Source organism: Oryctolagus cuniculus, chromosome 9 (assembly GCF_051225735.1).
Source record: "Oryctolagus cuniculus isolate XC-2025 breed Fujian yellow rabbit chromosome 9, ASM5122573v1, whole genome shotgun sequence".
Lineage (NCBI taxonomy): Eukaryota > Metazoa > Chordata > Mammalia > Lagomorpha > Leporidae > Oryctolagus > Oryctolagus cuniculus.
The window spans coordinates 131,772,098-131,785,101 of record NC_142875.1 but is presented as its reverse complement, the minus strand read 5'-3'; the positions used below and the strand labels follow the sequence as shown (position 1 = coordinate 131,785,101).

The 13,004-nt window shown below is 46.9% G+C and overlaps 1 protein-coding gene across 5 annotated transcripts in view; it reads left to right on the top strand.

Moving 5' to 3' along the window:
* Positions 1–13,004, top strand: part of SLC2A13 (solute carrier family 2 member 13) — a 341,591-nt gene that overhangs the window by 105,298 nt on the left and 223,289 nt on the right. For all 5 annotated transcript variants that reach the window (XR_016213163.1, XM_070049659.2, XM_051850398.3 and 2 more), the window contains exon 3: positions 7,098–7,306. Coding sequence is in view for 4 of the 5 variants with exons in the window: in XM_070049659.2 (XP_069905760.1) it covers positions 7,098–7,306 (209 nt within the window). In the remaining variant the exon portion in view is untranslated. The remainder of the gene's footprint in view (positions 1–7,097; positions 7,307–13,004) is intronic.

Sequence of the window (13,004 nt, the reverse complement as noted above, 5' to 3'; positions counted from 1 at the left end):
GGGGGAGCGACATAATGGTGCCGTGACTCGGATAGGAAACCTAGGACAGATATGAAACTTAGGAGGGAAGAAACGGGAAGAACTGGGAAAATATCGGAGAGAGAGACTAGCAAACAGCCTAGGGAAAAGCCGGATGAAAAGGGTGCCGGAAGAAGCTATTGAAAGCCTAGGCATAGACTCAGATACGGACTACAGGGGGAAGCTGGGAGAAATCTCTAAGGTCGAAAACGAAAGTGAAAGCTAGAACAAACAGACTCGGATGCGGACTGTGGGGAGAGGCCAGGAGAAATGAGGGAGGAGTATTGTTGGAGGAAAGCTTGGGGAAACATACCGGGTAGAGAAAAATGTTAGGGAAATTGAAGCCGTGGGGGGCAGGCCAAAATATCGGAGAGAGAGACTAGCAAACAGCCTAGGGAAAATATCGGAGAGAGAGACTAGCAAACAGCCTAGGGAAAAGCCGGACGATAAAGGTGCCGGAAGAAGCTATTGAAAGCCTAGGCATAGACTCGGATACGGACTACGGGGGGAAGCTGGGAGAAATCTCTAAGGTCGAAAACGAAAGTGAAAGCTAGAACAAACAGACTCGGATGCGGACTGTGGGGAGAGGCCAGGAGAAATGAGGGAGGAGTATTGTTGGAGGAAAGCTTGGGGAAACATACCGGGTAGAGAAAAATGTTAGGGAAATTGAAGCCGTGGGGGGCAGGCCAAGGCGGACACGAAAGCCACTTTGGGATTCTCAAGTTAGCCCGGGAATAGGGGGCGAAAAGTTGAAACCAGAAGCTGAAACGTAAGCCAGATTGGGATCCGTCTGATTAGCCCGGGGAGCAAAGGACGGGAAGCCAAACCGTGGGGCGGAGACGTAAGCTGGGTTGAATTCGCCAGGCTAGCCCGGGGAACTTAGATTGAATGCTAGTGGCGGACACGTAAGCTACGCTGTGTGACTCGCGGAAGCCGCCGCGTGCAGAGAGAGCACGGGGCGTGAATAGATAGGGAACGGGGCTGGCGCGAGGCCGTGGTGCAGACGCGAAGGGCGTGGAGACCGCGGAGCGCGCGAAGCCAAGCCGCGCAAAGCCGGGAAGCTGCGCAGATGAGAGAGACGCGGGCTGAAGCGGCTCAGCCGGAAAGCCGCCGAGAAATAGCCTCGGGGCGGAGCCTGCCGGCAGGGCGAGCTGCCGGGAAGCTGCGGGGATAAGAGAAACAGAAGTTTTAGAAGTAAAGTGAGAGAAATAGGAATGCTGGAAGATAGAAGTAAAATGGGAGAAATAGGAATGCCCGGAGATAGAGAAATAGAGAAATAGAAAGGCCTCCCCTCAACATGGCAATGAGAGAGCTTGGATTCGGTCTGCCTGATTAAGTGAGGCGATGAGCACCTGCGGGCAGCTAGCAGCTTATGCGCCACAGGTCACCGAAGACAGGCACGAATTAACATCAGTAAGGCCTCCCCCACAATACGGCAATGAGAAGGCTTGGATTCGGTTTGCCTGATTGTTAGGGCTTGTAAGCCCCTGCAGGCAGAGCAGAGCATGCGCTGCGGGGCACCGAACACAGGCACACATCAGCACCTAAAAACCTCCTCACAACATGGCGAAGAGAGGACCCGGATTCGGTTTGCCTGATAGGACTTGTAAGAACCTGTGGCAACTCTAGCAAGTAGAGCAGAGTGTGTGCCGCGGGACACCGAAGACAGGCGCGTATCAACGCCAAAAAATAAAAAGAAAGGGGGATCTGTGGGGAGCAAACCGGAGTAGACTGAGTTACTGGAATTAAGACTTATTCTATGCATCTGCTCTCCCACAGTATGGCGCTGGGAGAGAAGTAAACAGCTTCCGCACAGCTGCCTCCAGTTCAACCAATAAACAGTAGGACTTGCTCCTGATTGGAGGAGAGCAGTGTACTTGGCGTGTGGGCAGCCGAGTTAGGATTGGCGGAGGAGGACTATAAAGGAGGAGAGAGACGGCATGCACCAGGAACATCTAAGGGGAACATCTAGCTGAAGGAACACCTGAGCAGCCCCCGAGAGAGCCGGCCGGCGGTGTGCCGCTCCCCCGCAGAAGTGGGGAAGGTGGCAGGGGGAACCGCCCTTCCACGGAGGTGGAAGGGACGGTAGCCAACCCGGGAAGAACCAGCAGCAAACCCGGGGAGGGCCGAGCAGACGAAAGAACAGCACAGGGTCCAGTGTCGTTCCTCCACGAAGAGGGGGAGCAACACTTAATGGTTTCTTTTATCAATGTTTGATAATTTTCATTGTAGAGACCTTTCACTTCTTTGGTTAAATTTACTCCTAAATGTTTGATATTTTTTATGGCTATTGTGAATGGGGTGTCTTTCCTGGTTTCTCTTTGAATGGGCTCATTAGCATATTAAAAAGCTGTATTTTGTTTATTTTGTAACCTGCAACTTTACTGAGTTGGTTTATCAATTCTAACAGCTTTTTGGTGTTATTTTTTTAAAGATTGATTTTATATATTTGAAGGGCAGAGTTACAAAAATAGAGTGGGGGAGGGGTGAGATAAAAAGAGAGAGATCTTTGATCCACTGATTCACTCCCCAGATGGCAGCAACACCCAGAGCTGGGTCAGCCTGAAGCCAGGAGCTTCTTCTATATGTTCTATGTAAGTGCTTGAGCCCGACCAAGCACTTGGGTCGGGCTCAAGCACTTGGGTCATCCATCTTCTACTGCTTTCCCAAGCGCATTAGCAGAGAGCTAGATCAGACATGGAGCAGCTGGGACTCAAACAGGCACCCATATGGAATGCTGGTGCTGCAGCTGGTGGCTTGACCCGCTATGCCACAGTGCTGTGCACCCCTCCCCCATTTTTTCTTTTGAAAGATTTATGCATTTGAAAGGCAGTTACAGAGAGAGGGAAAGAGGGAGAGTGGTGGAGTGTTTAGGTTTTTCCATGTACAGCATCAAGTCATGTGCGAACATGGATAATTTGAGTTGTTCTTTTCCACTTTTGATGCCCTTCATTGCTTTCTCCTTAGTAATCATTCTTGATTTCTGCTTCAGTGTTGTTGCTTGTTACGGGTCTGTTCAGATTGTCCGTATCTTCTTGATTTAATCTTTGTAGGTTATATGTATCCAGGAATTTATCTGTTTCCTCAAGTTTTTCCAGTTTATTAGCATATAGTTCTTCATAGAAGTTTCTTAGGCTCCTTTGTATTTCAGTGGTATTGGTTGTAATGCCTCCTTTTTGTCTGTAATTTTATTTGAGTTTTTTTTTTCTCTTTTATTGTTAATCTAGTTAGTGAGTTATCTATTTTGTTGGTCTTCTTAGAAAACAAAATTTTTGTTGATCTTTTGTATTTTTGTAAGTTGCAATTTCATTTATTTCAGCTCTGTTCATTATTATTGCTCGCCTCTTGCTGATACTAGGTTTGGTTTATTCTTGTTTTTCTAAGTCTTTGAGGTGCGTCATTAGATCTTATTTGAGGTGTTTGTCTTTTTTCAACTTAAGCTCTTCATGCTATAAACTTCCCTCTTAATACTGCCTTTGCTGTATTCCACAGGTTCTATATGTTGTGTTTTCATTTTCATTTATATCAAGAAGGTTTCTGATTTTTGTTTTAATTTCTTCAATGACCCATTGGCTCAGTAGCCTGTTGTTTGATTTCCAGATATTTAGGAGTGTTCTCTTTTTCTTCATGTTCTTGATTTCTAGCTTTGTTTCTCAGTGGTCTGAGAAGATACATGATAGGATGTCAGTCTTTTTAAATTTGCTGAGACTTGAATTCTGCTCTAAAGTGCAGTCTGTCCTGGGAGATGTTCCACATGCTAATGAGGAGAATGAGGTGTAATCTGACACAGGACGCCCTTCACAATTTTTTGTGAGGCTGTTCTGGTGGTGGTGAATTCTCTCAGCTTTTACTTATCTGGAAAATACCTTATTTCTCTTTCACTTAAAAGGACAGTTTCACTGGGTATAACATTGGTCAGAAGTGTTTTTTCTTCTAAGACCTTGAAAGAGACGTCTGGTGTTAATCTGATTTTCCTTTGCATGTCACTTGGTGCTTTTCTCTTACTGTCCTATGAAAACATTTGTATCGGGAAAGGTAATTAAAACACAGTAAAGTAAACTCTCTTGCTTTGCTTATATAAGAGAGGTGTAACAGAGACATTTGTCTCGCTTGGTTTCTTTAAAGAGGTTTTAATACCCTTAAGCACTGGGCGTATCACTCCCTTTCCCTCTCCTTAGTAGAAGGCATTGAATTGGACTTAGCAGGTTTGAAGGACTGAGCAGTTGAAGTTGTCTTCCAAGGCTCCCTTAAGAAACCTAGGTCCTTAAGGATATCCACACATTTCTTTTTGTTGTTGCATTTCCCTCTGAATCTCTTTATCTCAGTGTTTCTTTGTGAAATTGCATTGTGGGGTTTAAGAGCCGGTGATAATGTGCACAGTATTATGTGAGCATCCGGGGCCTGAATAGGATTCTGCTACTCTGTTGCGATACTTTGTGAAGCACTCAATGCAGTCCTTGTGTCTTGATCTCTAATCTCTGCAAAGAAAGGTGGTGAGAGGTGTGGAGAAATGCAACATAAAGGCGCTCAATTTTAGAACTTTCTGTTTTTATTTCCTAGTTTGTATTTAGCGTCTACCTTTTCAAATCACTTTCCTTTAGATGATCAGCACTATGGGACATTTTAAACATTTTTTAAAACTCTTTAAGAAGGAGCATCATTTGGATGGACCTTTTTTTTTTTTTTTTTTTTTGCAGCCATAAACATTCACTTATGTAACAGATTCGGCTGTTAAAGTGAACATCTAAGGAGAAGAGGCCATGCATTTGCATTTGGGCCAGTGCGTCTGTCTCGCCCTTTGCTTAAGTCTTCCCAAAGAGAAGGTCTTCTCTTTGGGGTGATAAATGGTTCGGTCCGGGCCGGCACCGCGGCTCACTAGGCTAATCTTCCGCCTTGTGGCGCCGGCACACCGGGTTCTAGTCCCAGTCGGGGCGCCGGATTCTGTCCCGGTTGCCCCTCTTCCAGGCCAGCTCTCTGCTGTGGCCCGGGAGTGCAGTGGAGGATGGCCCAAGTGCTTGGGCCCTGCACCTGCATGGGAGACCAGGAGAAGCACCTGGCTCCTGCCATTGGATCAGTGTGGTGCGCCGGCCGCAGCGCACCAGCCACAGCAGCCATTGGAGGGTGAACCAATGGCAAAAGTAAGACCTTTCTCTCTGTCTCTCTCTCTCACTGTCCACTCTGCCTGTCAAAAAAAAAAAAAAAAAAAAAAAAAGGTTCGGTCGGAAGGATTTGCTGTGCAAGGCGTCCGCAGAGCTAAGTCATCCAGGAAAGCAACCATGTAAAATGCGGCCTTGGAGTCCGGGCTGGTTATTTGCTGTTCAGGAGAGGCAGGAAGCTTCGGTGCGGGCAGGTGACTGCTTTCGTGCCGTAAAGCACTTGTTGAGTGCTTACTGTGTGCAAGATACGTTCTTAGGTGCCATCGAGTGGTACAGGTAAATAATCTGTTGTAATCAACACTGCAGTGGCATAAATTGAGGCTGAAGATGTGTCGTTTAATTGAGGTTAAATGCTGCTGTGTGGATGAGCAGAGGAAGCAGTGGTGATGTATGGGTGTAATTATCACAGGCCTAAGTATGAAAAGTACTGAAGTGCAAAACACTTGCAGGAAGATTTCCATGCTGCAGGCTAAAGAAATTCACGGAGTCAGTCAGTCACGCCGTGTTTACGTTCACATCTTAATGTCTCTGTCCTCGCTCACATAGTGTTAGTGTACACACTCTGTAGGGGAAGGTCATTGCTTAGCACCTGTGACAGTGATATTTTTCTTTTATTGTTTTTGAAGTTGAATTGAAATTGCTTGGGAAACTGGACTCATTCCATAAGCTTTATCTCTGGGTTGTTTTAGGCTGCTGTATTGTGGGTGTAACATAGCTTTCAAGGGGGGGCTGTTTTGAAAACGACAAGGAATTTCAGAAAGCCCACAGAAAATGGAATTAAACGTTACTTATTTCAGTGCAAAAGTTTTTTTTTTTAATCCATGCATGAAGGGACGTTCACAAAAAGTTCTTGAGGAACGTGCAGAATGAAGAAATGACACTTGGATTTCTAACTTTTCTTGCACTAAAATGGACCTCATTTAATTCCACTTGCTGTGAAGTTCTTTGAAATGTCTGCTTGTATTGATCAGGGCCCTTCCATGAGCTAGAACGTTTCTGTGAGCCTGCTTTGTACTGTACCTGGAGTTGGCCTGGCCCTGTCATCCGGAAGCCAGCAGGGAGCTGGAGCCACTGGAGGACATCCTGAGTCCTGGAGGCCTGCAAGTTTCTATCTGCAAGGGACCTTGAAGTTCCTCTCATTTGACCTTTTAGTTAAAACTGACTGAGAGAGGGCACTAGTAGTTTTGAGAGCTCTTGGGTGTTGGTATGCCTGTGCTCATATTGCTGGATCCTTTGTTTGTTTTCTCTGATGGATATAAAAGACTGTGCTTATTTGCTGTGTAGATTGTAACCAGTCATTAATAAGCCTTGAGGCAAGATGGCTCCTAACTGATCACAGGGGTGCAGCTTTTTCCTGTTCCTGTCCTTCCCAGTAGGATATGGGCTTCTGACCGGCTTTTTCTGCAGTGAGTCTGCTCCTCACGTACTGATGGTCAACATGGCGTTTGGTGGCAAAGGGAAATGCAGAAATAACTCTGATGAAAGAAAGTTGGGCCCTTAATTTAATGAAAAATAGTAGCTTAAGCAGATGTCAGAGTGTTATCTGAGCCCTACTGTATACTGAAAAATACAGAATCACACTTGTTAGTTTTGGATAGGGTGGTCATTATGGTGTTTTCCCTGATGTCTGATTTAGAATATGTGTATGTAATTTTGGTGACTTTTGCCCATTCTTTTTCATTGTAATTTGTCTGCAAGATGGATAAATACTGGGTTTTTATTATTTTTTCAATTTTTAGTACAGCATAGAATTATCCTTTGTTTTGGAGGCACACTCAAAACCACACATATATCATTAAAAGAAATTTTTAATTCTAGTTTAACATTAGATAGTGCTGTGGTCAACATAGACAGAGGAGTGTGATCTCATACCCAGTGTTGCTAAGTCCAAACATTGCAGTAAATCTGGATTTCTTGTTGCAGGTACATGTTGGGCCTGGCAGCCATCCCAGCTGTGTTACAGTTTTTTGGCTTTCTCTTTTTGCCTGAAAGTCCTCGATGGCTCATTCAGAAAGGACAGACCCAAAAGGCTCGTAGGATTTTATCTCAGATGCGTGGTAACCAGACCATCGACGAGGAATACGATAGCATCAAAAACAACATCGAAGAAGAGGAAAAGGAGGTCGGCTCAGGTATGTGGACTTCATACTTGTGTGAATTTTTAAAGTATCTATTGATTTTACTTGGAAATTGTATTCCTTGAGTATTATTTAATATCACTAAATTGCATGATGGTTTTATATTTATAAATGAATCAAAGTAATATATTTTAACTTTTAAAAGTAATCTAATAGTACTGTGAAGAAATACCTGAGTAATATCCCTTTCATGCAGCTATCCTCACGTGGTTATGATTTTCGTATTTCTGTAGTGTTTTTCACTGTTTCTGAGTTGGGTATATTTGACATTGTTGTCATCTTATATGTGTGCTTTTATTTTTCTGCATTTGTTTGCATATACATACTTTAAATACATAAATACATGTGCTATTGACTTTCCATATTAGTATAAAGGGTTATAGTGGTAATATTGTCAAAATAAACACCCTTTGTTAAAAAAATTAAATACCTTACTTGCATGTGCTACATTCATTTCCATACTAAGTTTTCTGAAGAATATTAACACGTTAGCGAACAAATTTCAGAACGACGGTATGTTCCTCTGTTATTAAAATGTTTAATTATACATCTAATCCTACATTTAGTCATATTAGAAAACCAATTAAAGCTTACAGTGCCTACAGGAAATGATACTGAGATTTACAGGAAATTCTCAAGCAAGATCTGTAATCTTGACTTTCTGTATTAAGATTCTCTCAGGAGACAGACTTGACAGGAAATGCACGTAGTATGTGAAGGAGAACTCATTAAGGGGTTTGGCTCGTGGGATGTGACAGCCAGCAAGTCCCGCGCAGGTCGTCTGCAGCCTGGAGAGCCTGGGAGGCCGGCACTGTGGCACAGTCCTAGCCTCAGGGCCCCACAAACAGAAGCACAGGACTTGGGGCTCAGTTCTGGGCCCAAAGGCCTGAGTGTCAGCCAGGGGGCCATGGCGAAGTCCTGGAGGGCACGGGCCTGCAGCCGACACCCAGGCGGGAGGCAGACATGTTCCAGCTCTGTCTCCAGCAAAGCCCAGAATGGCTTTCCTGTGGAGTCTGTCCACACCCTCAGCCCAGGCATGGTGCACGCCCGCGTGGAGGCCAGGTCTGCCTGCGTGGTCCACCCAGACTCACACGCGTGCCTCCTTGTGACACGCCCACCACAGTGCTTTGCTTTGCAGATTCCTGGGCATTCCTGAATCTGGGCAGGTTGACACCCGAAACGAACTGCCACACCTTCTGATTTAGACAAGCAGTTTGTAGGATGTCAATGGGAAAAGGAACAACTTTCCAAATACATTGTCTCACAGTTCGCCCGCCCTGTTCGGAATTTCCAAATTTGTCTGGTTTTGTCCCGGCCTCCTCTTTGGTGTTGATGGGCAGCTCAGTGGTGACCCTGCTTCACATTCATCACACTGTTGGTCGCACAGGAGACGGGCTCCACACAGTCCTTCCCTTGTTGATCCATGTAACCCACAGGGCTAGATCTGCTCACGTGTGTTCCCCTAACACCAGTGGGACTGACTGAGTCACCCTCCTGGAACAGAGGGGTGAGCACACTGGCATGGCCCAACCTAATACATGCATCCGTGGACCATAGCAGACCACGACCACTACCTTCCTGTGCAGACCAAAGTTCCAGTGAGCCACGAGCCGCTTCTTAGGGAACGTCATTTTTTAACACTTTGGCCACGCACCTGCTGTGCGTCTGGCATTGCCCAGAGTTACACATCTGTGCAAAGGCTAAGGAGAATTTGACTTAAACAAAGTAGTCTGCCTTGACTGAGTTCAGCAGTGTTCATGCTTTCTGGGTGGTGAGCAGGGCAGTTGTGGGCAGTGACTTCAGGCCTGAGAGGCATGGACTGTGGAGTGCAGGTGCATGGAGGGAGGGGCTCCAGCAGGACACCCCAGGTGTTCAGGTGTCCCAGCAGGTGAGAGAGGAGTTGTGCAGACACCTTTCCCGTAAGGACAAGTTCTAGCTGCCTCTCACCTGTGAGCTTGCCGATGAGCAGGCTTTCTTCCATGTCCATAAGCCGTGTGCTGCCATCGGCCTTTCCCAGTGGGTTGGTGAGTTGTGATGGTTACGGTGCTTGTTTCATGGTCTGTTTTCCTGGAATTTTTTTTTCTTGGTCATTTGAGTTTGAATTGGAGCTCCTTGGGGATAACGAGCATAGCTTCACAGGTGTTAGCTGTACTGTGTTCGAGCCTGTGAGATGTCAGTGTTTACGGCATTTACTTCTCACGGTTGAGATAGCCTTGAGGGGGTCAGTGTGGCCGTTGCTCTGGGCGTGTCTGCTGCAGAGGGAACAGGCCACACCGGGTGGCAGGATTGGGCTGTAGTGGACTCCATGCATGGCTTCTGCTTGGACCAGGGAGTCAGAATCCTCCTCAGAGCACAGTGTTTCCTGTGGTTTCTCCTCCGTAAGGCAGGTTCTGGGAGAAGAAGCAGACACTTGATGACCACATGTGCTCAGCCGTGGTTTGTACATCCGGTAGGGATGATAACAGCCGCCCAAGGGGGCACCCTCTGTGGAGCAGAAGACAGGGTGCAGGAATCAAGTCCTGGTTCCACTCTGTAGGGCCCTCCTACAAGGGTGTTTCGAGGGAGGTTGAGCCACAGTTCCTTTTGAGTTGTGTCAGAAAAGAGAACCAGATGATAGCAGCCCTAATGTCTGAATTTTTTTAGAATTTAAAAAATGTGTATGAGAAATTTCTGTTTATTTATTTTTTTTTTTAGATTTATTTTTTTTATTTGAAAGAGTTACAGAGAGAGGTAGAGACAGAGAGAGAGGTCTTCCATCTGCTGGTTCACTCCCCAGATGGCTGCAATGGCCAGAGCTGCGCCGATCTGAAGCCAGGAACCAGGAGCTTCTTCTGGATCTCCCATGTGGGTGCAGGGGCCCAAGGACTTGGGCCATCTTCTGCTGCTTTCCCAGGCCACAGCAGAGAGCTGGATCAGAAGAGGAGCAGCTGAGACTAGAACTGACAGCCATAGTGGATGCCGGTGCTTCAGGCCAGGGCTTTAACCCGCTGTGCCACAGCACTGGCTCTGAAATTTCTGTTTATGTCTAAGTGCTGGGCAGCAGATTTGTCTTAAAAGCGTTTGTTGGGTGTCACTTCCTGGAGACGGAGATGTGGCAGTAATTGCCAGAAGGCTGCCAGCTCTGGCAGTTGCTTCAGTGGGAATGTGAAGAGAGACCATGTTTGAGGGGAAGGTGGGGAAGGCGTCTCTGAGTGGTGAATGTGAAGGGTGAGGAGGAATCAGCAATGGAGAGATCTGCAGGAGGAACATTCTGGGCAGAGGCCAGCAGGTGCCCGGTAGTGTGTTCTGTTAAGTGGCCCAGGCCAGTGTTTCTGTTGGTTTAGATAACAGCTGTCAGATGTACTACTACACTGAGTAAGGAAGGGAGACTTCTGCTTAGAATTGTACCGATGAAACACATGAAATCTGTTCTCTATATTAACAAAAATTTTAGAAAATGTGCTACTAGGTTTTAGAAATGTTCCCAAAGGATCTAATAATACCTCTTTATCCTAGGGTTTGCACACCAGAATTTTGAATTAGTAGACACTAATTTGGGAATTGAAAGCACATTGGAGTACAAGTAACATCAATGTGATGCCCATCGTTTTTCGTGTTTCTTAGTTTTTGGTCTCCTGGATTATTTCCTGTTGCGTAGACATGTAAGGTGGTCGTGATTTGTGGGGACAACACAGCAGGACACCTTGGTGATGAAGGCCGTGATTGGCAGCTTTTCCCTTAGCTTCAAAGAGGAGCAGCAGGTGGCAGGGCCTTGGGTGCTGGGGCCAGGGCAGGGGAAGGTAGCCAAACAGAAACTTTACTTGAATTGTTCTGCTTTATTCTAGAAACTCACAGAAGCCAACATCCTTTTTCATAATATAGTTGCTTTATTTGACTGCATGTGTGGTTTTTTTCTCCTGAGTTTCTAGTGTGTGTGTGGAGGCATTATACACCCCAGCCGTCTGCTGTGTTAACACCTTACGGTCTGCACTGCTGTTTGAGAGACATGAACTTGGAATTTGCAGTTCTGCTCTGATGTTAATATACCTGTATGGGTAGACAGATGCATGATCATCTCTCTCTCTTTTTTTTTTAAAAGATTTACTTATTTATTTGAAAGTCAGAGTTACACAGAGAGAGGAGAGGCAGAGAGAGAAAGCAAGAGATAGAGAAGTCTTCGATCTGATGGTCCACTCCCCACTTGGCCACAACAGCCAGAGCTGTGCAGATCTAAAGCCAGGAGCCGGGAGCTTCTTCCCAGTCTCCCACGTGAGGGCAGGAACCCAAGGACTTGGGCCATCCTCTACTTCTTCCCCAGGCCATAGCAGAGAGCTGGATGGAAAGTGGAGCAGCTGGGTCTTGAACTGGGATCCCGGCGCCAAGACATTCCTTTTTTTTTTTTTTTTTTTAATTTATCTTACTTATTTGGAAATGCAAAGAGATAAGGAGAGACAAAATAAAGAAAGAAAGTGAGAGAGAGAGATTATCCATCTGCTGGTTCACTCCTTACATGGCTGCCATGGTGGGGGCTGGGCCATACTGAAACCAACCAAGAGCCTGAACTGGATTATAATCGCCTAGATGGGCAGGGGTCCAAGCATTCAGGCCACTGCTGCTTTGCCAGGTACATTAGCAAGGAGCTGGATCAGAAGTGAAGTAACCAGGACTCAAAACTGCATGTTCTGATAGTGGAAACAGTGATGCCAGGGGGCTTAACCTGCTGCACCACACTGCTGGCCCCAGTAACGGGGTGTTTTGCCAGAACTTTTGTTCTTAACAGTTAGCAGTTGTCTCCCACAGCAGGGAAGTAAAATCACCCAACTCAAGCAGGCCTGGGAAGAATCTCATAATGGGAGGTATGTGTTCATCGGGCTCACGTATCTTTGATGGTGCCCGGTTGATTTCTCAGTCCTGTGTCCTGCACAGAGATCAGACTGACCCCTGGGAAGGTCAGAAGGGAAGGCAAGGGCTGCTGCTGCCACCCCTGGTAGAGGAGGCCCCAGCCCTGCTCCGGGAGCCCCTCATGCTGGGCTGAGCCATTGCCTCTGATACCCCTGCTCTCTGTGGCCTGGTGTCCCGGGGCGGAAGACAGGAAGGAGCACCTGGCCATGTCTTCATCTCTCTCCCTCCGTTACTCCTCTCCAAGTGTGCCAGTGCTGATGTTGGTATACCACCAGGAGGGGAGCGGGCTGTTCAGGGGTCAGGATGGCTTCAACTTCAGCGTCACCTCGGAGCTGACCAGAGCAAGGAGAGCAGCCGTTCACGATCCTGCCTGCGTAGCCACAGCACAGGTTCAGTCCAGGGAACTTAAACACGCATAGTTTTTTCCTCCTAAAGGAAAATTGCACTTTTGCATGCTTCATATTAAAGTGTATACATTGAGGACTTTTTTTTCCCAGTTAAAAGGATTACCTTGGCCGGCGCTGCAGCTCAATAGGCTAATCCTCTGCCTAGCGGCGCCGGCACACTGGGTTCTAGTCCCAGTCTGGGCGCCGGATTCTGTCCCGGTTGCCCCTCTTCCAGGCCAGCTCTCTGCTGTGGCCAGGGAGTGCAGTAGAGGATGGCCCGAGTACTTGGGCCCTGCACCCACATGGGAGACCAGGAAAAGCACCTGGCTCCTGCCTTCAGATCAGTACGGTGCGCCGGCTGCAGCGCGCCGGCCGCGGCGGCCATTGGAGGGTGAACCAACGGCAAAGGAAGACCTTTCTCTCTG